Raw genomic sequence first — 25,193 nt, forward strand, 5'->3', positions numbered from 1 at the left:
GACAGGGATGGCTGGTGAAGGAGTCAGGGGCTGGGCTGGGACGCCGCTTCTCCGGGAACTGTAGAACCTTTGACCGATCCTTCTGTTCCCAGCATCATTACCCAATCCGCTGCTGACACAGTTATCAGACAGAGACCTAATTTCTAAGGGGGCCTTGGAATGGAGAAAAAGAGGAGAGGCAGTAAGGAAACATTCCCGCTGGCCTCTCTCCTTCCTCTCTGCCTCCTTGAGTTGCGCTTAAATGTCTCTGTGTTGGCTGACCTCAAGCTTAATGAGAGTCAAGGGCATGACGTGGTTGCAAAAAATCGGAACACAACCTCTAGAAGTAGAGAGGGCAGATTAAGGGAAGTAATGACTTCCATTCATGCTGCCCTTCCTTGTCAGGCCACATCTGGAGAACCCCAGTCACTTCTGGTAAGAGAGCCACATGCAAACTGTAGCCAGATAGACCATGATACTGCAGGTTGTCTCAAAGGGAAGTCTTCTGAGGAAGTGCTGAAAGCAGGAATCAAATGTGTCACTGAAGGGGGTGGGATTTAGAAGAAAAAAAAATGGTTATGATGTTCTAGTAACTGAAGACAGGAGGGGAAGACCTTGAGGGTCAGGGATGATAATGGCTATAGTTGGCTGAGGACCCACTCTGTGCCAGAAACCTATGCAACGTCATTTTAAATATAATTCTCACCGCAATTCTAGGGTGCAGGCTTCAGTCCCAGTCTTCAGGTGGTAGAAGTAAGCCTCAGGCTGGTCATAGGATCTGACCAGGACTAACAGAGTTTGAGAACAGCATTTCAGATCTCTGCTGCAAAGCACCTCAGCGTTAGCAATAAAGCACTCAACTAACAGAAGGCAAATTTGGTCTCAAACAGACAAACAGAAAACAAAAACAAACAAACAAAAAACCCCTTACAGCTAAAGTCCTCTAAATGTAGTTGGGGTCCTCCTATACCTGCAGTGGGTTCCCCTGCACTGGAGATGATCAAATCAAGCATGTCTCAGAAAAGAGTCTGTCAGTCTGTCTGGGCTGCTGTAACAAAACAAAAGGCCGCAGTCTGGGAAGCTTACAAACAGCAGAAATCTCTTTCTCATAGCTCTGGAGGCTGGGAAGTCTGGAATCTTGGCACTGGCAGATTCGGTGTGTTCCTGGTTCACAGACGGCACTTTTTCACTGTGTCCTCCCGTGGCGTAAGGGGCAAAGGATCTCCCTGCAGTATCTTTTACAAGAGCATCAATCCCATTCGTGAAGGCTCCACCCTTGAGGTTTAATCACTTCCCAAAGGCCCCTCCTCCTAACGACATCACCTTGGACATTAGGTCTGCACTATATGAATTTCGGGGGAGACACATTCAGATCACAGTAGAATCTAGTGGCAGTAGGAGGTGGAGTAGATGTTTCTCGTTTTTATTTGTTTGCTTGTTTTTAATATAAGAGGAACTAGGGGCTTGATTCGCAGAGAAATAGCACCTGGTGAGCAGTTCACAAGAGAACCTGGTGTGACACAAATGTCACAGCATCGAATTTCTGAGATGCGATGACCACATTCACTGAGATTCTATTCATGCTCCAAAGCCATGCTAAAACTTCATCTGGAGGACTTCTTCTGGATCTCCCCAGCTATCGTAAGTCATGTTTTCCTCTTTGTGGATGAAGAACTTTATTTCTCTGTTGAGATTCATATTACATTATCCATTAGTTGTAGACATATCTTGGGATGCAATATGTCGTAATGAACAGGACATTAGTTTGACATCAGAAGACAGTCTTTTCAATTTGAGCCCTCACACTTACTAGTTGTGTACCTTTGAACAGTTTACTTAAATCCACTGTTTCCCTTTCACTTCATCTTCAAAATTAATTTGTTCAGGAGATGAAATGAGATAAAAATGACTGGGCCCTAATAGGTGCTCAACTAAATACTTGCCGCTTGCTTCTTGGACAGTGCATAGCTCCCCTGATGTCCAGCTCCTGAATGTGTAAGAAGAAGGAGTTCATAATTTTCAGTCCTTAGCTTTAAAAATACAGCAATTCTCTAACAGAGGTTGATAAAAGGAATAAGATGGCACAAGAACTTCAAGAAGACCTGAGGAAATAATCAGGTTAGTGGGTAAGATGTACGCAGATTTATTTATAATAGCAAAGAAGTTGGAAGAAATCTAGTTGGTCTTTAATAGAGACCTAAACTAATCTGTGATACATGTATATAACCACATGGCCAGAGGACCCTTCAAAAAGACAACGTATCTGCATAGGCATCATCCACAGGGAAGACCTGTACATGTGCTATTAAGTGGAAATAGGCAGAAAACAGAACATAGTGTACGTATTTGTTAAACATAGCAGAGTTGATGGAAATGGAACTGTGGTCTGCAGATGTCAACATATGCTAAGTCTGTACCAGTTTCCCTACTGATTTGCATACCAGTGTCACATCCATATCTGTGTCTGGGGAGGTATGTGCACACTGTTAACAGTTTTATCTCGGAGTGGGGATTAGGGGTTTAGAGGTGCAACATTTTTCCTTCCCATTTTATACATATCTGTCTCATTTACATGTTACAGAAAGAACAAGAATTACTTTTAGCACAAAATACAATAAAGGCACTTCCATTTTGGAAACATGCATACACACACATTTTAAAGCTGGTATGGTAAATTTGTGCAATGAAGCCTTAGTTTTACGGCTTCTCAGTAGTTCACTGGGGTTACTTTCAGAATGAATCCACATCAAATTCAGCCTCAGACCACCCCCACTGAACAGAAAACCAGAAGCTCAGGTACCGCCATCGGAATGTATTTCCTCAACACCAGGCTAGGAACATGATTTGTAAGGTGACTAGTGAAAATATTTACTTTTGGCTTTGTCTCCTCCTCGTTCTCACCTAAGAAATCATGAGACTTTTGCAAGAATTTGTTCCTACGCTGATGGCAAGCATGACTGAGTCTCAATGGACCAAAAGCTATTTCAGTTTGGGACTGATAGATACTGCAAGATAATTATCTACCTTGCATATGATCAATGGGGAAAAGGATCTATGGGACATTTGTTCAAAGTCATAGTGTGTCTTGTTTGTATTTACCTATTCTAAGACATCTTTAATTTTAAGAGATGCCACTGATTTAATGACAGCCTTTCAAGCAAAGAAAAATGCAACACGTAATGGGCACATCTACTGTGCACAATCCATCCTGATTTCCGAAAAGTCAAAGTATGCAAGAAAAAATTAAAAGTACATCTGAGATGATAGGAATATGACTCTAGAAGCCTAAGTTTGCTCTTGTTCCCAATCTCCTAGAAATTCCAAGAGTTATTCCAAGATATCTAAGGAAAGAGTAACGTATGAAGAACGTACAGTAACATCTCAGACTTCAATGTCTTCACTAAGAATAAAGTAACAGCAGTTCATAGGTTGCGCTCACTCTTTTCAGATGGGAAAAGCTTCTGGTTGGCTATGTTGAGCAAGATTCCAGGATGAATCAAGCCTGGGATGATTTCTGTGATCCATTAGCAATGTCTGCCATGAAAGCAAGAGGGGCTGACATCACAAATGCACTATTTCTAATCTAGAAAGATCAATTCTACTAAGACAAAATCTCTTCCAGTGCTTGCTCTCTTCTCCCTATTTGATCATTTTAATCAAACATAACTGAGGATTAAGAAGTCTAAGAGTGGTCAAAGATATTCTGCCTGGAGCAAATTCTGGTCCCTGACCACCTATAAGCTCAGTTTTTCAAGTCTCCTAATAGGAACCGTACAGCTGGGACAGCTGGGTGTCAGCCGGTCTTCTCTGAGCAGTTGTTTGCAGTAAACTGTGGTTGTCATGGGAGCCAGGCTCTGGAGGACACTGTCCTGACTGATTTATTAGGTAGAGGTAAGAGATGCCCTTCTGTCACACGACCACAGATTCGGAGTAGAGAACATTTTGGGGTTTGGTGATTACAGGCCAGCAAAATCCTAATAGAGCTCTCCGCATGATCTCAGCCCTCCGGGTGCTCCTGGGAAAAGCTTTTATTACCCTAGCCACCCTGGGTTGCTGAGAAACAAGACTTGCTAGGCTAGAGGTGAAAGGACACTCATGGTGTGCCTCTTCTCTGGTCTCTATGACCTTCAGGGTTTGCGGGTTCCTTGGTTTTGTAGCTAGAAGGGACTTTGGAATCCAGCCCTTTTATGTTTCAAATGAAGCCCAGAAAGGTGATGAAATTTGTCCAAGGTTACACAGCAAGTGGGTGGCAAAGCTGGGACAGGAACCCAAGGCTCCTGGTTCCAAGGTAGGGTCCTGCTCTCTCTCCTTTACACCCTGATGTTCTGCATACCTGCTAACCCTCGAGAGGCATGGTACTCTTACCCACATTGATTCTTGTGTCTAAAACCTTTATCCAGCTTTTGGAAGAAAGAGCAACACGTGAAAAGGGCTCATAAGGGCCATCACGATCTGACCTCTGCTGAATTCTTCAGCCTAGCTTTTTTCCCTGCTCCCTCTCACCTTGAACTCTCTGCCCCACTGAGATACGTTCTTCCCGACTGAGGTATGTTCTCTCACCACCCTCTCTCACCTTTGCACTGGTTGTTCCTTCTGATGAGAGCACTGCTCCCCTTCCACCTGGAGGACTCATATTCATCCTTTACTTCTAAGCATGCACTTTCCTTTCTTCTCCAGGAATTCTTCTTTGAGTTCCAGGTCTGGATTAGCTGCACCAACAGCTGCATCCGGAACCTTGTCACTCAAGGTGTGCTTTTTAAAGCAGCAACACTGGCATCACCAAAGCGCTTCTTAGAAATGCAGCATCTCAGGTCCATCCCAGACCACTGAGTTGATACGGATTTTAACAAGGCCCCCCCAGGTGATTCTCATGTATATTAAAGGTGGACAAACGATACTCTAAAACACACTTCCCACCCTCTTTTTATAGCATGCTTCTTGTGACATATTTCACTGCAACTGCTTGTTGGCCAGTCTTCTCACTAGATGCTCAGCCTGGCAAAGGCAGGAGATGCCTTCTTCACCTATCTACTTCCAGCCCACAGCACTGAGCCTGGCACATGGTAAGTACGCTAAATGAATCGATAAATCAATTAACTAAAGTGAGGGTCTCCTCAAGTCTCTTAACATTTGCAAGGCCAATACTTTTTTTTTTTTTTAAGAATGTTACTTTTAAGCTAGAAAAACCTTGGAGTTTGTGGAATTCAGTTGTTTCCAATGGTGAACTATAGATCGTTGATAGTTCAGGTAGACCTCAGGGACCCCTGGGACTGGAGGCAGGAGTTGAAGAGGAGACCCAGAAGCGGGGGCTCCAGGCCACCCACTCAAGCTTCCAGCAGAACAACTCTGTAGTCACCTGGTCCACACATCCACTCATCCCATGATCCAATTATTCAACAAATAATGGTTTAGCACCTACTCACAGGAGTGAATAGGACAAAAAGGATCACTAGCTATGCATGAACTGCCATTGCAGTGGGGAAGAGAGAGAACGTATGAGCAATATAGGATTCTACACCCAGTAGATATGACAGAAAATTAAAACACGAGGGTGTGATACAGTGAATGGGTAGAGGAATGAGGTAGAGTGAATGAGGAGGTGGCATTCTAGCTAAGACCTGAGGATCTATGTAAGATTTATTTAGAAAACAAAGTTTTCACTGCTTGAAAACAGCAAAGTACTACTGTCATTTTATAGATTAAGAGACCGCAGGCCAGAGAGGGCCAGAGCCCACGGCTGCACAGTGGGTTTACTAGCAGTCCCAGGATAGATCAGGAGACGGAGGCCTTGATTCCTGCTGATGCCAGTGTGCGATATCAGAGAAACCTCAGATTCCCTCCGGAGACTAGGAAGACCAGGGGAGGAGGAAACTGGGTGACACAGGCAGGGGTTGGTGGGCAGTGGCTGGTGACTAGCTGGCCGGCAGTAAGTAGGTTGTCACAGTCCCTCCCTGAGTGGGTTGTCCTGCCTCAATGGGTGGCCAGAAAGCCTTTCTAGAAGATTTATGTCCTGGAGGGTCATAAAGGATCCAAGATGATTATAAAGACAAAGTCAGCAGTGAAGCCTTGGTTTAGCTTCCACCCGAACTCCCTGAACCCTGTGGCGAAGCCCAATAAAATAGACCGCCTCTCCCTGATCATGGGCAAGATGGCAGCCAGGATGACTCAACCAGCAGCTTTCATCTGGGGCTCAGCTGCTGTCTGTCTGCTTTCTTTTAGCTTTTATCTAGAGAACCTTTCTTTCATGTGAAAGGGAGCAAGTTACAGTCCAGGACCCAATGGAACAGATAAGGCCCGCACCAGGGAAAGATCTCTTTTATCCCTCGATCAGGCTCTCACGTCTTCCCTCAGACTCTTGGAGGGCTGTAAGTGTTGTACGGGCCCAGGGGGAAACTCAGAGCCAGACTCCACAGCAAACTCTGTGCACCTCTGGGAAGCTCATCCAACCTGAGGGGGCCTTCGATTCTCTTCCATGGATGAAATGGGGAGGATACTTTGCCTAGTTTAGAGGGTGATTTGAAAGCTCTTTAAAGCAAAACACGCTGCCCACAAAGTATTTCAGGAAGTCATGCAATTCTCTCTGGGGCTACTGATACTACCCCGGCCCGGAGACCACACTCTCTCTCTTGGATCAGTATGACAACAGCCTCGAGGGCCTCACTGCCTCCCTCTGGTCTTGACTCCTCTAGTCCCCGCTTCCAACTGCAGTCAGAACGATCTTTCTCCCCTGAAGTTCTGATAATATCTCCCCCTTGTGAAAAACACTTGAAAAGCTTCCCATTACCCTAGAGAGATAATCCAAACTCTTTAACCCTGCTTAAAGGGCATTCGGAACTGGCCCCCGCTGACCTCTCCCTTCTTATCTCTAACCACTCCTGCTGTCACACACTCCGCGCCAACTACACAGAAATTCTTTCAGTTCCTCCACACGCAGTGTTTACCAAAGTGCAGAAAGAGTTCCCCCGGGGCAGGAAAAAGGATTTTAGGTGATACCCGAGAAGATCACAGACCCAGTATTGAACAACAATGAATCACACGGGGGAAAAGCAATTAGGTTCCCTTTTACATTCTCTTCCCCTCCTCCAGATTACCTTAAGAAAGTCATAAAGGTGCAGGCAAATGACCAAACTTTGAGAGGAAAACCCTGCTCTTTATAGTATTATGTATTAGAGTATTATGTCGTCCGGACACTTCACAGGCCAGCCCCCTGGCCTACAACCGTCCAATCCTCTCTCTCTGCTTGCCTGGCCCTTACTCACCCTTTGGGTCTCAGAGTCTCAGCCCTCGGGAGGGCTTCCCTGGGTTACCTAGCCTGGGCGTCTAAGCCTCGCCTCCCCAACAGGCCCCACTCGTCTGCTGCCATGACACTTATTCCTGTCCCTTGCACTTGCTTGTTTAATTACATGCGACAGTAAGCTATGTGCAGGCAGGGACTGCTTCTACCCTTAACATTGCGTGGTCACCAACCGACCTAAAAGAGGGGCTACTCAGTTTGTGCTGAATAAGTGAATGAATGTCATTGTTGGATGCGAGGCATGAAATGCAGCCACCATTTCGGACACTAGTTTGGGGAATTTCAGAAGACAGCGACTGTCTTTCAGTTACGGTTGAATCCTGCATGGCACCTATCACAGTGGTGGCATAGTCACTGCTGGTGATATAAAAATCATGCCTTAATATATGTTCACATTATGAATGTATTTAGTTATGGTCATTTATGGACTTAAGTCCAGAAATAACCCAAGATTTCTTATGAAAGAGCAGGAAAAGCCCTAGGTTAGGGGGCCATGGCCCTGCCACCACACTCTTCCATGACCTTAGTCAGGACACATCTCCTCAAGGAGGCTAAGTTTCCCATCTCTGAAACTGAAAGTGGAAGATGAGTACGGGCAGTGACCGTTTAAAAGAGCAGTGATGTCTCTCTCTTATCTGACATTTCAGGAGTCCAGGAAGCCGAAGTTCCAAGATTCATTCTCTCTGCCCACTTCCCGTCTCAAACCCCGACACGACTAAGGTGACTGCCACCCTTATTTATTTCACAAAGCCCATCCTCAGCCTGTGGAAGAAAAGGATCCAGCAAAGTCCCATGGTAGCCAGAAGAATTTACCACTGCACTCGTATCAGATGCCCATACCTGGGCCCCAGCTCATCCTCACTCCTCCAGACGAAGTCGCCGAACTTCTCATAGTGAGAGTTGTAGTGGTGCTGGACTCGAAACAGCATGGAGGCTGAGACTTCCATCAGCGTATTGTAGGCAGTCTGCTGTTCCTTGCCACTTGTGTACCCATTGTACAGATTGTAGATCTTGTCGGCGATCTCTGGCAGGAAGAAGTGCAGGCACAGATCACTGGGACAGTAGGAAAAGGGAGGATGGAAGCATGCCTTATAGCTTGGAAGGCATATTCATGCAAGAGTTCACTGGTGTGGTCTTCGGGGGGCCAACAAACCTTAGCTCTGTCCTGAATATGCCACTGGCCAGTTGTGTTCAGTTCTCTTATCAATCAACTGGAAATAAAATGATACATACTCGGGAGGGACATTGTGAGGGCTAAATTAAAAAGTGGATGTAAAGCACTCAACACAGGGTCTGGCACAAAGGTAATGCTTATAGTTGCAAGCATAATTTTTAACAGAAGTTTGGTGTCTATGACTAACAGAAAATTTCAAATAGGTGCAGAGGCTTAAATAAACTGTTGTGAGCTCTTCTCAGCAGTCTACTTCCAGCTCCTCTCTGCAATATTGCCAACACATTTCTGTGATCAGGTCTAACAGCTCTGTTCAGAAATCTTCCAAAGAAAAGCCAGACTCCTTTGCTTGCCGTGCATGGCAATTTCTGGTCTTTCAGTCATTCCTACTAACTGAGGTAACTTAAATCCATTACAGGTTGCTCTCTTACAGAGAAGGCGCGTTCTTTCATCTTTGAAGACTGAACAAAATTCATGTACATCCACAGGTCATTGCTAACAAAGACTGCCTCCAGGAAAATCTGAGGGGCTTGGGTTCAGGATGGGAGAAGCAATTACTCTGCACAATTTTCTACTCTCATTTTGATTGTTCTTGTTTTTTAAACCATATTCATATGCTATTTCAAAATAAAAATAATTTAAAGATTACCAGGAAACCATCTCAAATCCCCTCCCTTTTGAGACTCAGTATCTCACCATCTCCTCTTGTCTGGTAGCACACAAAATATTTATCATCAAGGTTATGATTGAGCCATTGGAGAAATGTCTCTCTCTCCCCCCACTAGAATGTGAACTCCTAAAAAGTGGAGAGTACGTCCCTCCTGCACTGCTTGTACCAGGGCCCTTGGAAAATATTTGCTCAACTTCAAGTGAACTGTGAGAACTTACAAGCTACCACCACATTTTTGCCAGTCTCGATGTAGAAACTGTATCTATACATTGCCTAAGAACGAAGCGTATGGTGGATCTGATGTATTGGTTCTATTTTTTTTTTTTTTTTGCAGGTGTCTTGCCTAATATTTACAACTTCATGGACCAGGAACAGCAAAAAGGTCTATTCCCGCATGTTAATTCTGACAGTTGCTGAGGATGCTGGGCCTGCCCCTGGGCTAGACGGGAAAGGGATCTGTGATCAGTTAATGATGTCTGCCACAGGTGCAGCAAAGGAAAGTGGTCCTCTAGGCGCCACCGATTTGCCAGCTCGAGCACAGACCAAAGTGGAAGAGAAGGATGGGCCCCTAAAAGCCCAGGCCGAGCGGCAGGACACAGGCGTGGGGTTCTGACTCTCCATTATTCCTTGCCTCTAAGTTAGAACATAGATTCTATAAAAGAGGAGCAAGTCTTTTCACTGGCAGACATACTGCTGGCCAATCTCCATTTCCTTCATGGCTCTGATTAACTTAGCCCCATGTCCCTCCTGGTCCCTTAGTCCCTTCGCTGTCTTCTCCCTCTACCAATGTGTGTGAGGTGGGGAAGGAGTGGCGGTTAATGTTGGGTCCTGAATTTAGAGACAGGAAATGTGAGTTAGCTGGGGAGCGAAGACATGGGCCACCCACCTTCTGCTTTGTTGTCATCCACCAGCGGGCAGGCGGTCCGCAGGGTCACAGTGCTGAGCTCTGAGTGCCTCCCTCGTGTGTCCACAGCATAGAGGGTGAACCTGTAGCACAGCAAGAAAACAGAGCGTAAGGCCATGGCTTCAGAGAAGGCCCTGGAAGCTGCGAGGAGGAACACAGCACCGTAGCACAGGAGGAACAGCTGAAAGAACTCAGGGATGCTTAGGCTGCAGAAGAAATGATTTGGAGGAAAAATGCTAATTACTAAACATTTATTGAGCACCAACTGCCTGCTGGGCATTTTGCACTTAAAATCTTAACTTACAGGTAGCTAGGCCAGAAGGCAGGGATTATCATCCCTTGCGTTTCACCAGTGAGGAAACTGACACTTAGTTTTGTCTATTTCTCTTGTCTCACAGTTACTAGAGGACAGAGCAGTCTGAGTCTAGGACTTGAGAAGTAAAACCCAATGTTATCTTGTTTGGCTTTATAAACTCACTTATATATTCATTCATTCACTCATTCATTCAATCAACAAATATTCATGAGCATTAACTGTGTGCCAGGAATTACTGCAGGAGCTAAGATTACAAAGATGAGCAAGAGAGTCAAGTTCTCTGCTTGCATAAAGCTAATCAAAAAGGAAGCAAAAAATCAGACAACCATAAATGTAAGAGAGAATGTAACAGGTTAATACAGAAAAGACTAACGTGAAAGAGAATGTGGGTGCTTTGGACAGGTTTGTCCACGAAGACCTTCTTGTGGAGAGGTTTGAGCTGAGACATGAAAATGAAAAGGGACTAGCTTATGGGAGGAAGACCAGGGGAAGAGCATTCCATACAAGAAAACTGGTAAGTGCAAAGGTTCTGAGGAGAGGGGGATCCAGACTGCTGGAGGAATGGACAGCAGTAGGTAGCAAATATGAGAGGTAGATAGCAAACAGAGAGCAAAATGAGACGAATGGGAAGATGGGTGGGGACCTTGGGGCCACGATAGGGTGTCTGGAAGTTATTTAAGGTACAAGCCATGTCCCAACCCAGGGCACAGAATTCTTTCTGGAGCAGACACTGTCCTCTGGCTTACTTGGAGAAGGCTCTCTGACCCTTCATACCTCCGGATCTCCAAGTTCTGTGGTTTAAACAAAGTCCAAGGAGTGAGCAGAGAAAACTTTCAAGAGGAGGTAAGCCTTGGAGGCGAGCAACAATCTGAATGGAAGGGAGAAGGGATGAGCATCTAAGTGTCCTGTCTTGTCACGCCCTCCTCTTCACCAGCCTTCAAGGGTAGAGGTAGTTGTGAGGAGTGGGAAGACTGTTCCCTGGGTCAGATAGAAGAAACCACCATCCTGGGGCCCTATTTCCTTTCCTCCTTCCCCAACACGTCAACTTACCTCGTCTTATAAAATGAGCATTACACTACTCCCGCCAAGTTGCAGAATAATGAGCCCTGATTGTACATATTAGATGGTTAATAAACATGAGTTGGCCATACAAATCAATTAATATGTGATAAGTCCTTAATATGCGTCAAGCACTGGCCTGAGCATTTTTATCTGCATTATTGCTATTGATCCTCCTAGGTGATCCTAAAAGATATCTACTATTACTCTCCTTATTTCATACAAGAGGCTCGGAGAGGACGAAAAGCTTGCCTAGAACCACACAGTAATTACTGGGACTGGCAATTAAGTCTAGGTGTGTCTGACTCCAAAGCCCATGCATTTAACCACTATCAGCCACTGTCTTCTGGCTAAAGGTCTACGGGTACCAACACTGTACAAATACAACAAATACAATTCCATTAGGTACATTTGCCAAACTCCAACTATGTTGAAACAGTGCCATTTCACATGTTTTTCTAATCTTATGAAAACTTGCTAAAGTAATCACCCTCATTATCTACATCTTCCAGAGGAGGAAACTGAAGATCAAAAAATTTGGCAATTTGTCCAAAATCACAGAGCTGGACAGTGAAAGAGCCAAGATTCGCACCACGGTTTGTCTTACCCTAAAACCTGAACTCCTTGCCCTTAGCTGCCACTCTGCCGCTCTAGCTCTACCACTGCTGGCTTAGAGGGTCTGAACCTGGTCATCTCTCAGGCCCTCTGAGTTTTCACACCTCATGACCTGGTGCCCCAATGTTTTTGTGAAAGGCACTATAAATCAGAACTTCTCAGTACTAGGTGCACAGTAAGCAGAAGCCAGTATCTTTCTGGAGAAAACACTATTTGTCTTTTTTTGTGTGTAAAAATCTCCTTTTGAAAAAATAACTCAATTTCTCTTCTAAAGAACTGTGAAGGGTACTCATGTCATCCCAAGAATGTGTTTCTAGCTTATTCCGTGATAATGCTTCTGAGTTCCATTGTAATTCAGACAGTACATTAGTGCCATCCTGCCTTTTCTAGGAAGTTGGTATTTTTTGGTGCACATAGGAATTCACCAGTCATGCCAGGTCTATGTTTACAATGCCATGAGCCCGGCTGGCAGCAAGCCTTATAACCATATATGCTCCACAGTCTTTGCTGCTATGGGACACTGCCACCAGGCCCATGACAGGCCCATGGAGACACCTCCCAGCACCACAGGAATGTGCACTGCTCTGTCCCACCCGTCTTCTGCAAAGGGGACTGGGGTGAGGAGTCAGGCAGGGAACAGGGCAGGAGGACTCTTGTAGCCCAATCAGCATCCATTCAAACCTTGGCTCTGGTGTTCACTAGCTGTATGACCTTGGTCTAGTTGATCATCCTCTCTGCTCCTGTCTCCCTAAATGTGAAACAAAAGCAAACAAGTCCCTCCCTGCAGAACTGTCAGTCCAAGTGTAGGAAACCTAGGGTCATACGATGGCTGAGTGCAACGCTAGGCACGAATGCCATCTAATAAGTGGTCACTGGTGTCCTTTACACGCACTATGCCAGTTAATCTTCATGATGATACACTGGGTACCATGATTGTTCGCATTTTATCAATAAGGACGTTGGTTCCAAAGAGGCCAAGTAATTCACCCTTAATTATGTATTAAAAAATAAATAGCAGCAGGGGACCAGAACTTAGGTCTGTCTGAATCCCAAGATTATGTTCTTAATCACACTGTACTATACTACCTTGTCAAACCTAATTCCACCTTGTATCTTTCATCAGCTGACTTGCAGTGCTGGGAAGGGTAAGCAAGTGTAGGTCTACTCCTAATTCATGTGACTTAAGATACCTAAACATGGAGTGTTTTGGCCTCATCTTCAGACGGAAGCCAACCTATTCATCAGCCTTCTGGGCCGTTTAGCTTCAGCCTTTGGTGAGAGAACAGCAGCACTGTTATATGGGCGTTCTCTCTCTCCACCTGTCACATCTCAGCACTGTGAGCGGAGCTCCGTTCTGGCTCTTACTATATATCCTATATTGTCTCAGTCAAGGGAGAAGTAGTGGGTGACAGAGGGAGAAGTCTGGTGTTGGAGGTGGCCAGGCTTGGGTTCACTTTCCATTCTCTTGCCTTGCTGTGTGACCTTGGACTAGTCACTTCACCTCTCTGTGTTTATATCACTTCTCTGTTTGAGGCATCTTGTGATAGGAAGGCTGCTATCCACTTCACAGATCAGTGTGGACGAATGTGAAATTTAAGTGCTATACAAGGGGAGGTACGGCTGGGAAGCCTTGCACAGGGGTTGGAAGCATGACCATCATGAAACCCCAGGACGTGAGAATAAGTAAGCGGCAAAGGAGGAAGGTAAGGACAGTACCAGGTAACATCATGTAAGCACTTACTGTACACACAACAACCCATCTAGAAAGCAGCAGAGGCAGAATCCAAACCACAGCCTGCAGCTTGGGTATGTCCCCGGCACTTCATACAATACTAGGCATATGACAGGCCATCTAAATATTTGGTAAATGAATGAACTTGAGCATAGCACATCTCATTTCTCAATTTCAGTTTCTGTGTCAGCAAAATGGGGATAACTGTACAGACAGTGTACGGTTGTCTCAAGGATCACATAGAGTGAGGCATGAGAAGTGGCTTGTAAGTTGCAAATTTTTATGAAGGCTATATAAAGAGCACTTACTTGGGCAAGAGTACACATTTTTAAAATGCTTTCTTGGAGTAGAAGAGGAGACATATTTCAACTGAGGAGAAAGTGGAAGGTTGTAGTAAATAAAACATGTGAATGAGACTCCAAACATGAGGACTTGGAGACAATTTTTAACACTGCTTTCCCATTGGCCACTTATGTTTGCATGATGCTTCTGTAATATATTTCCTCCACCAAGAGAGTCCGGGGTCACCTCTCTGCTTAGCCAAGCAGCATGAGTAACAGCATGCTGGGGGGGAAGCAGTCTCAGGTTTTCAAGTTATAAAATGTGGGTAGAATCCTCACTTTCCCCAACTGCTGGCTGAGCATTCTTTGAAAAGTCACTTCACTGTTTCTGAGCCTCAGTCTCTGAACCTGTAAAATAGGGTGAAATTAACCATACCTCACAAGTTGGGGGAACAAAACTCAACAAAATAGTGATTGCAACAGGCCTGGTTCACTCTTCACTTCCTAAAAGACAGCTTCTATTTGTGTCATTAGAGTAACTCAACCTGTCAGTGGAGGCCTTAGGCCACCCTGCCAGTGGGAGCGGAGGGGTGGAGAAAGAGGAAGATGACAAGCTCACGGGGCTGGGTCAAAAGTCACAAGGCCATGCGCTTTCTGCCTGTCTCAGCTGTAATTGTAGAACTGTTCCAGAGACACATCTGAAAGCTGTTAGGGGACCAGGGGCTCTTTGAGAGGGGAAGAGACTGGTGGCCCCTGACGTGGGGAAGGAGGAGAGAATGAGAGAGACCGAGAGACAGAGACATGTACACAAACACAGAGCAGAGTGAAAAGGTGACAGAGAGAGACCGAGAAAGACACAGGCAACACAGATCTGTGTTCTCAGGGGTCAGGAGGGCCCCAGTTACCTTGGTCCAGCTCTTCCATTTTCACCCGCTGAGGCAGGCTGAGATCCACTGGCCATTTGAACTAGAACTCCTGAGCCATCACCAAACTCCACATCCTCATTCTACAGGTGGGAAAACCAAGGCCCCAAGAGGAGAGAGACTTGCACAAGGACCTGCTGCCAATAAGTTCAGAATAAAGACACTGGCTCTCCTGACTCCTCCTTTCAGTGCTCCATCTACACACCATCTTGCTTCCTGTACAACCAGCTGACTTAGGTCTGTTGGACCTATGGGATACTTTTATTATAAAAGAGGTGGCTCCAAGGATGAAGTGGGATGAGCTATTTAGGAAACTGGAACTCCAGGCTCAAACCCTTGCCACGCCTCCTCTGATCCTGTTTCAGGGGAAAGAATACTGGCCAACGCGGCTGAAAACCTGAGTTTGCATCCCAGCTTTTCCACAGACTGTGGGTTGTGAGATCTTGGATGCCTAAAGCAATGCGGTCTTTATGTGGTGGGATTTCAACGTGTGGGGAGATGCCTTGGGACTGGCTACTCAAATGCAAAGTATTTTTCAGTGTTTCTTCACTGTCTTCAGGACAAAGCACAAACTCCTCCCCATGGGCCCGCGAAGTGACTCCTTGCTCGCGGTGATGCCTGGCATGTGAGCGCTCAGTGAGAGAGAGCTGTGGGTATTGTCAAGATGATGACGATGATGAAGATGAAGATGATGCCGCCACTGCCCGAGGCTCTGAACCCCCTGCCATCCAGAGTAAGTCGTCCTGGTGGAGATCAGAGGTGGGTAGGTGGAGAGGAAGCTGTTGTCAGTCCCATCCAAGACCCCCAGACCCGATCGCGGCAGGGGTGACTGAATGAAACTGAGACGTTAATTGGAGGTGAGAGCTTCTCACCGATCTGACAGGGGGTAAGAGCTGGGACAGAGCCTCAGAGGCCCACGTCAGAACCAGGTCCCCGAGAGGACGGGAAAATGCGTTTGAAGTCTCTAGGCCAACGCCTGCTCTTCCCCAGCCATCACGCAATTTAGGCATTCTGGGGAGGCAAGATCTCCTTACTGATTTGAAGGGAAACAGATGTTTCCAGGCCAGAGTCCCTGGTCTTGTAAAAATGCTCCTTCCCCCACACAGCTTTGGCAAACAACTTCCCGTTAACTCAACCCCTACCCTCCATCTACCACCAGCTACCACCACTCCCCTCCCCGCCATTCCCAGCACAGTGTGCAAATCAGGGGTGGTGGGAAAAACACCAAGGCCCAGCTCCAGCGGCAGGTATGAGCAGCCAGCCAGCCAGGGACACCCCACTGCCTTTTCCTGGGTCTCAGTCTCTGCAGCGAAGGAACTAAACCAAGATGAGCTCTGAGGGATAGGCCAGACCTGATATTCTAGGGACTGAGGGCATTTTCCTCTGAAAGAGTTGGTACTGTCCCTTCCAGATCCTTCTCCATTGGAGTCCATGGCAAAGAGCATGGGCGTGCCTTAGCAGGCTCCGGGTTTGAATTTGGACTCCATCAGCTACTGGGCAAGAACAACTTAACCAGGGGGCCTTGGTTTCCTTATCTGTAGAATGGGGACAAAGGATCCATCTATGGGGTTGTGAGAATTAAATCAAAATTCAGTTGCCCACCACCCATTTAGGTTTTTTATGAAGGAAATTGAGCACCATACCTCTCTCCTTGAACCAACCATGACGCACAGAACAGTCTGAACCCAGAGGAGTTGTGCAGTAATATTTGTGACTGACTCCTGGCAGTTCAAAGACTCAAGTATGTAACCCAGCTCTGCTTTAGCAGTAGAAGAGCATTCTCGTTTTCATGATCACGATGAAGCAGGCGGTGTTGTGGTTAAAAGAGAATTTGGAGCTTGATGACCTGAGTTCAGATGTTGGTTCTGCAACCTCCTATCATTGTGACCTCTCTGTTCTTCAGTGTTTTTGTCTTTAAAGTGTGGATGATAATATGACCTCCTTCAAAGGGATGCTGGAGGAATAAAGTACTCAAAACAGTGCCTGGCACATGGTCAGTGCTAAGTAAGCACTGACCATTATTTGACGTGTGTGTTTAAATGATAAATCTCTTCTATGACAATTTTAAATGAGTCCCCCACCCCAGTCCTTTGACTTTGCTCCCACTGAGAGGCAGGGGTCTATGCCCTTTCACCTTGAATGCAGCGGGCTCCTGAGTGCTTTCATTAACAGAGTGCGGCACAAGGGATGCACTGTAACTTTTGAGTCTGGGTCATAAAATGCTACACAGCTTCCGTCTAGCTCCCTCAAGCATTCTTGCTTGGAGCCCTGAGCCACCATGCAAGACAGCCAACTACCATGAGGCCACCCTGGTGTGAGGAAGGCAGGCCATGTGCAGAGGCCCTGTTAGGCACTTCAGCTGTCACAACTCAGGTCATCCGAGCCCAATCTCCAGGAAGATGAGTAAAGGAGCCCTCAGGTGATCTCAGCCCAAGCAGTGGAGTCACTCCCAGCTTTTGAATCCTTGCAGCTGAGGCCCTGGTCTTCATGGAGCAAAGACAGCCCAACCTGCTGTGCCCTGTGCCAATGCCCGACCCACAGAATCCATCAGCCTAATCAAGCGGTTGTTTTAAGCCACTAAATTCTGGGGTCATTTGTTATGTCATCAATAGTAACTATAACAGTTTCCAAGCATTCAGAGCAGGGGTCAGCAACGATGGGCCATGGGCCAAATCTGGTCTGCTGCCTGTTTTTGTGACGTTTTAACGGAACATAGCCACTCTCATTTTCCTAAAACCTGTTTCCTGTGGATGCTTTCATGCTACAGTGACAGAACTGAGTAACTGCAAGGGAGCATATGGTCCACAAAGCCTAAAAAACGTACTATCTAGACCTCTAGGGAAAAGTTAGCTGACCCCTGAATTAGAGTGTTGACTGCACTTAACATTAAAATCATTTGCTTACATTATTTCATTTGATCCCAGGGTTAGACGTCATTCCCATTTTACAGATAAGCTCAGTGAGTTCAGGTGACTTGTCCAAGGTCACACAGCAATTCTGACTCCAAGTCTAATGCCACAACAGCCTGCTGAAGATCTGGACTGTGGTTTGGGTTCAGACACTGAATGAGCAGTGCAACCTTGGTCAAGTTCTACCACGTCCTGCCCTTTGGTTTCCTGGCTGTGAGATGAGGGGTCTGGGCAAGATGGTACAGACTGGCTGCCAAAATTCAGTTGTCCCAAGTTTCCTGCAGCCGAGTGCTGGCCACCAGGCAAAGTATCTCCGTTCTCCTTTAGTCCAAGTGCATCTCAGAGGGACTTTGGAACAATCAGCCAGGGGCTCTGTGGATACCTGCTCTGTTCCACATGCAGCCCCCTACTCCCCAACACCAAAACCCAACTTTCTTATCTCTTAACTCAGACTGACAAGCCATGCTTTCTGCCAACATAAATATTTAACTCCAATACCCAGCACAGAGACACTGGCATGGTGTTAAGGACTCTAGCCCTGGTTTCTACTTTCAAAACAACCCAGTCTGAACCGTGATTGGGAGGCCCTGCCTGGGACAAAGGTGAGGCAGCCTGTGGTTGGGCTCCAAACATCAGCCCCGCCCACCTGCCCTCCCTTCAACCCCTCCAGCTGCATGAGCTAACAGGTAAAGAATCAGGGGAGGGGGGAGCCTGTAGAGAGAGCTCTGGGGGAAGGCCAAGTCTGGAAACCAATGAGGGCCTGAGCTCAGGCAGAGGCAACAACAATCGAGAATCAGTGTTACACACACACTGCTCTGCCTGCCAAGGCCCCCAAAATTCACTGGGTTTTTGAGCGTTTCACTCAAATCCTTAGTGCCAAGAAAACTATAACTCAGGAGTGAATTATTCGCATACTGACATTTAAAATCAAATAAATACAAACTGATTTACAATTAAACAGGCTGAGTGTATCTCCAACACCCAACTAATGAATGAGCAATTACTACAGCAGCTCGGCTCTGTGTGTGGAGCACCTGAGAGATGCCTGGCTCTCTACTAAGCAGGGAAGGAATCACTCAAAGAGAACAAGAGTGTGGTCCTTGCTTTCAAAGCGCTCACAGAAGAGCAGGGAGGTGATCAAGTGAACAAGAAATGGGAGGCAGTGTTCCAGCACTTCAATAAAAACGTATTGTTGTCCCTATGTTTGCTTCAGGTATGTCCCTTCACCCTTCTTGAAAACAGTGGAGTAAGCCTTAGATATGCATTCAAGGGTCACCTGGGTCAGCTGGCAACCTACAGGGGATGTCAACCACCTATAAAAACCTCATTGTCTCCTACAAAAAGCATGGTGACACACCTTACCCTCCCCACCCAGAAAGCCTGAGAGGTATGAACATGCCAGTGCCTTTTAATACACAGGTAGTATGCAAATGGTCTGCCTAAACTCATTCATCCACCTAGCAGGTACAGCCCGCCCCGCTCCTTGAAAGGAAAATTCAAGCCAATCGGCATTAGCAGCAGCTCTTATCCTCTGCCTTCCTTTCCTTCTTCTCTGTCTCTTCCCCTTCTCATCCTCCCTCTTCTCCATCTCTCTTTTCAGGGAACAGACAACATAACTCCTCTTCAACTTGTATTCCTGGGATCCTTGAAGCCAAGTGTGGCCTTTTACTTATATATTTATTGCTTTTAGGGCAAAACAGACACAGACTAAATGTATGGTTCCAAGTCAAGGAATGAATTATGCATGGAATGCCCAACTCCTCTTCAACTTGTATTCCTGGGATCCTTGAAGCCAAGTGTGGCCTTTTACTTATATATTTATTGCATATTGGACAACCTGAAACCCAGATTAAAAACAATAATTTTCAAGTGACTTCAGTTACAGAATTCTTTGCATGAAAGCATAACTTGGAAGCATGTTGAACTGAGAGGCAGAGGACATGATTTGTAGGTTTAACTTCATCAACTAACATCTGTCTTTGGTCAGATGATTTGACTTTTCTGTGCCTCAGGTACCTATTGATAACCCCACAGGGATGCTGTAAGGACCAAATAGTCTTTTTGGGTGTGAAAGTGCCTTAGAGATCCCACACACATTTTTGGGGCACCTACTCTGCGTCAGACACATTGCTGGGAACTTTTATATAGTTGTCTTCTGTTCTCTTTACAACTGTCTAAGGGGTATGTATTATTAAATCCATATTTACAAGTGAGCCATAGAAATGTGAATGGACTTTCCCAAGGCTGAACAGACAGTGGTTCAGCCAGGCCGGGCCCCAGTCTAGGCCTCCTCATTCAAAGTCCAGTGCTATTTCCAAATACAATGATTAGGTATTCATTGGTCCCAGCTGGGTCTTGAGTCACAGTTCAGAGGAAGCTGGCGTTTATTAGGAGGATGAACTCCATGTTCCCAACTTCTGACAAGGAAGAGGTCTCAGGACAGGAACACCATTGCCTTCACCCCCTTTCAACACAGATACTGCTCCTCTTTCCACATCAGACCCTAAAGTCATCTTCCTCTGCGGTGCCTTTGGAGACTGCATTTTGCCAAAGCCAAGCACAGAGGAAAGGAGGCCAAGTAGAGGTCACCAACTTGGATTTATCCTCGGATGTTAAATTAGGGAAGGACACTCTAGGCAGGATGGTTCTTATCTACTTCAAGCTGAGCTCTGTCTCCACCTCACATGGGTGGAGGGGTGGATGTGGGGAGAAGGACCAACCCCTGCGCTTGGAGTCTGAAGGACTGAATTTGATCATGGCTCTATTTCCTGTTCCTATCACCTCTGAGAGCCTCAGCTTCCATATGTAAAATTCGGTAAATAATATCTGCCTGGTGAGACTGTTCTAACAATGAAGTAACATGGAAAACACCTAGAACAGTGCTTGTAAATGTTATCTTGCTTGTCTTGCTTATTTGTGATACTCAAGTGAGATGAAGTGGGAACAATGCTACTTTGAAACTCAACCTCATGGGCAAAGGCAATCACCCAGGGGATGTTGTAAGCAATAAAAACCACTGTTTTTCTTAAGGTTTGGTTAGAGATCTAGCTCAGCCACTGGAGGTGTAGGTAAATCATACTATGTCTACGAGCCTCACTTTCCTCATCAGCCGCATAGTGCCAATCCCTGCTTTCAAGAGAAGTAGGAGAATTAGAGACAATGCATATAGTGAGCTACTGGCTCAACTGGGTCTGAACCTTAGGCTGCCCTGGCTTTGCCCCAGTCGACACTATGACCTTGTGTGATGTCCTTTCCCATAGACCTTGCCTTCTTTTCCTATAAAACAATGGATCACCAGATGCCTTCACTGGTAAAATCTACCAAATGTTAACACCAGTCCTTCACAAGGTCTTCCCAAAAAATAAAAATGGAGGAAACACTGCCAGCTAATTAACTGTATGAAGCCAGTGTTATTCTGATACCCAAAAAACAGACAAAGATACCACAAGGAAAAGAAAAGAAAAGAAAAGTCCAATATCATTTATAAACATAGACACAGAATACTAACCAAGTACAGTAACATATAAAAAAGGATTATATAGTATGACCAAATGGGATTTAGCCTATGAAAATAAGATTGATTCAGTATATAAACATTGACCAAAAAGTATATCATATTAATAGGATAAAAGATAAAAATTACATGATAGACACAGAAAAAAGCTTTAACAAAATGCAACACATTTTCATGATAAAAAAAACACCCAACAAAATATGAATAGAAAGAAACTTCCCCAACCTGAGAAACAGCATCTGTGGAAAACCCACCATTAACATCATACTTAATGGTAAAGACTGAAGCTTTCCCCATAAGATCAGGAACAAGACCAGGACGCCCACTTTCACTACTTGCTATTCAGCATTGTTCTGAAGGTTCTAGACAGGGCAATGAGGCCATAAAAGGAAATAAAAGTTATCTAGATAGCAGAGGAAAATGTAAAACTATCTCTATTTGCAGATGGCATAATCTTATCTTGTATACAGAAAAACAAAGGAATTCACTCACATACACACACACACACACACACACACACGTACGTAAAAAAAAAAGATTTAATAAAGTTCAGAAAGGTTACAGGTTAAAAGAGTAATATACAAAAATCTATTGTATTCTATATCCTGGCAGTGAATGAACAGAAAATAAAATTAAGAAACAATTCCATTTACAGTACTGTCAAACAGAATAAAACATTCAGGAATAATTTTAACAAAAAGTGTGGAAGACTTACACACTGGGAACTACAAAATATGATTGAAAGAAATTAAAGAAGAGCTAAATAAATGGAAAGGTATCTTGTGTACATGGATTGGAAAACTAACACTGTTAAGATGAAAATATTTCCAAATTTATCTATAAATATAACACAATCCCTATCAAAATCCCAGATGATTTTTTTGTGGAAATTGACAAGCTCCTATAAAATTCATATGAAAATGCACAATACCCAGAATAGCCACATAATCTTGAAAAAGAATCCTCAATCCTATGTACCAGTGGGTACTATGTGAGATGAGATGAGATTAAAAAGAAACATAAAACACAGCCCTCAAGGGCTCCCAATTCACTTGACTAGATCGATCAATCGATCAATCTATCTCATATACACATGTCATCTTTGCCAATCATTGGCTATATAAAATCTAATTTACTCTTTACAATAATCTTAAGTACCAGATTGTATTATCTATACCAATCTATATTTACAGATGAATATTCTCTATATTTATCTGTATTTACAGATGAAGAAACAGAGTCTCAGAGAGATGAAATGAGATTCCTGAATCCTACGGGTCATATGTTCCAGAGCAGGGTCCCATCCCAGAGCCTACCCAACGCCAGGTCTGTGGTCTTTGTGTTACACAGCAGCCCTGCCGTGAATTAACAGTACTTTAATCCTAATCCAGAAAGCAGCTAAATCGTCCTTGAACAGATAAGACATATCCACATGCAACAATGGTGAATAAGACAGGATAGAAAGTTAGCACGGGGAAAACTACTCAGAGAGGGGTAAAGGGGTTGACAAAGTCTTTCCTTAGGCAAGAGCTACAAACCTTTACCTTCACCAGTTTAGGAGGGCCAAAGTGATAGAGGGCAAAGGTACAAATAATATGACTTAAAGATCAACTATCCAATCCAGAATGCCAATAAAAAGCTTAAAGATGATGAAATCACATTGGGCTTGGACTTGCGATATCTCAGTAGAATTCCCAGCAGAGGTGGGAACTGCAGAGGATCTGGAAGCAGTTGCCCAGAAAACTTGAGGGAAACCTTGCCTATGCTGGCCGTGATTCCTGAAGAGAACTCAAAGCGTTCTCATAAGCTGTAAAAATTGCTAGCATCAACATAGCACCTGATCAAGTAGTTCATTCAACCCCGTTGTTTAACTAAGGCTGAGAGTGGGCAATCAACTTTCCTAGGTCACATAGTAAGTTCAAACCAAATCCAGGATTTGAACCCAGGCCCCCTGCCTCCAAGGCAGGATGCTGTACAGACATTTAGCATGATAAGCAGATTTACAGTGAGGACTAAGAACAGTGCTGACAGCAGGGTGCCCTTCCCACAAAGGTGTCACCCTGCCTCTACTCCACTTAGCATGAGCTGTCAGTGGGGTCCCCAGAGAGCCTTTATACTGGGCAGCTTTTGCTCTGTTTTGATTTTCTCTTTTCTCTTTGATGACTGCTCTCTGGGCCACACTGCCCTGATCTCTGCTTGCCAATATGGCCTAACTTACCACTTCTTCCCATCAACCATTATGGATATTAAGTGTCGAGTGCTCCAGGTGCTACACGCCAGATCCCTGTCTTCCCAAGACCCTTGCAAAGGAGGTGCCTCACCCTCCCCCATGAGTAGGCTGCAGAAACAGGCTCAGAGCCCTCTGGTTACTCTGGAAGGACACCTGCCTGAGATGCGGTAAGGTATCAGATCTGAACCCAGGTCTGTCTGGTCTGTCTGTCCCCACCACCAGTGCTGCATACTCCCCACTATGCTGCCCCTCTGTGCTCTAGCCAGCAGGTCTGATCACTGCCGTGAACTCAGGCAACCCCACAGAGCCTGTGCCTAGTATCTCAGAGTCCCAACTGCCATCCAGTTCCCTTTGCCCCATGAAGATAAGCCTCTCTGGTCGACTGGACACATCAGCCTTAGAAACCTTGAGACACCAGAATAAGGGAACAGGCTGGGTGGGCATGGTTGGGGCATCCGGCCCTGATAAGACCTCGCCACGGCTGGACAAGCTCTCAGAGACGTAAGGCTTTGCGTAAGCACAAGATTAGAAGAATACATTATTAAAATATTTATTTACTTTCTTACAGGTATTGACATAAAAAGGAGGGGAAAAAAAGGTTCCCAGGAGAGATAAGACACAGTGGGACTTTCTGGGCCTTGGTTTTGAATATACGATTGTTACAGGAATTAAATTAATATTAATAATAAATAATAACAAAAGCTACAAGGGTCAGCTGGAGGCAGCTGGGGTTTCACTTTGCTGACATATGAAACTAAGAACCGATGGTGGAAATTAAAAAGCAAAATGACAAGCAAACAAATAAGCAAACAAACTCACTCTGTTCTTTGGACTAGACTGACACAAATTTAGGACAATGGTTATGTCTTGGGAGGGAAGGAGGGAACAGAACACGACTGGTGAGAGGGAGACAAAGAAATCTTCAAGTGCATCTTTAATTTGAATTCCTTCTAGGGGAAAAGAGAGAGCTCTGAAGCAAATGTGACAGAGTCCTGACATGTATTAATCCTGCATGGTGGGCACATGGAGCCTTATTGCACTGTCTCCATGCTTTCTGCATTTTATTTTCATTTTCATGATTAAAGCAAATAAATGAATGCATCCCTGACACCTATCAATTTACACTTTGCAAGGCTTATTACACAAATAACCTTGAAAGCAAGACAAAGCAGGGTTTATTGCCCACATTTTACATTCAGAGAATTGGATGTTTGCAGGGAGGGTGGGGATGGGGCTTTTTAATCAAGGACAGACACATAGTGGCAGAGTGATAGAGCTGGCACTTAATCAACTGCTGGTTGAGGGCTCCTTGCGCTGTGTTCACCTTGACTTTGAAGACAAAACTGTTCCCTCTTGCAGAAGAATCTCTGGGGTTTGGACTGGTCCAAGGACTAAGATGGCACCGAGACACTTCTGATCTCCAGGCTCTTGGCTAGTCCACCTACCTTCATGTCACTATGCTCTCCCACAATAAGCCTTGATGTCTTTGGTTCAGCAGAAGTTTCCTGAAGCTCGGATATGAGGCTGGGACTTGCAGGCAGGTACCCCTGCTTCACATTCACACCAGCCTACTTTCCAGTGACTCTCCTTGCCTAG

General features: G+C 45.2%; 1 protein-coding gene and 1 long non-coding RNA gene across 8 annotated transcripts in view; one reads left to right on the forward strand and one right to left on the reverse strand.

The window, feature by feature from the left end:
• ASTN2 (astrotactin 2) overlaps positions 1–25,193 on the reverse strand; it is an 849,846-nt gene that overhangs the window by 55,441 nt on the left and 769,212 nt on the right. For all 7 annotated transcript variants that reach the window (XR_010382793.1, XR_010382792.1, XR_010382791.1 and 4 more), the window contains 2 exons: positions 10,001–10,101; positions 8,114–8,297 (listed from right to left, as the gene is read on the reverse strand). Coding sequence is in view for 4 of the 7 variants with exons in the window: in XM_064490458.1 (XP_064346528.1) it covers positions 8,114–8,297; positions 10,001–10,101 (285 nt within the window). In the remaining 3 variants the exon portion in view is untranslated. The remainder of the gene's footprint in view (positions 1–8,113; positions 8,298–10,000; positions 10,102–25,193) is intronic.
• On the forward strand, positions 1,347–10,007 carry LOC135322305 (uncharacterized). Its single transcript, XR_010382794.1, has 4 exons — positions 1,347–1,620; positions 4,910–5,042; positions 7,921–7,993; positions 9,449–10,007. It is a non-coding gene; the product is annotated as an uncharacterized LOC135322305 (long non-coding RNA).

Source organism: Camelus dromedarius, chromosome 10 (genome assembly GCF_036321535.1).
Source record: "Camelus dromedarius isolate mCamDro1 chromosome 10, mCamDro1.pat, whole genome shotgun sequence".
Classification (NCBI taxonomy): domain Eukaryota; kingdom Metazoa; phylum Chordata; class Mammalia; order Artiodactyla; family Camelidae; genus Camelus; species Camelus dromedarius.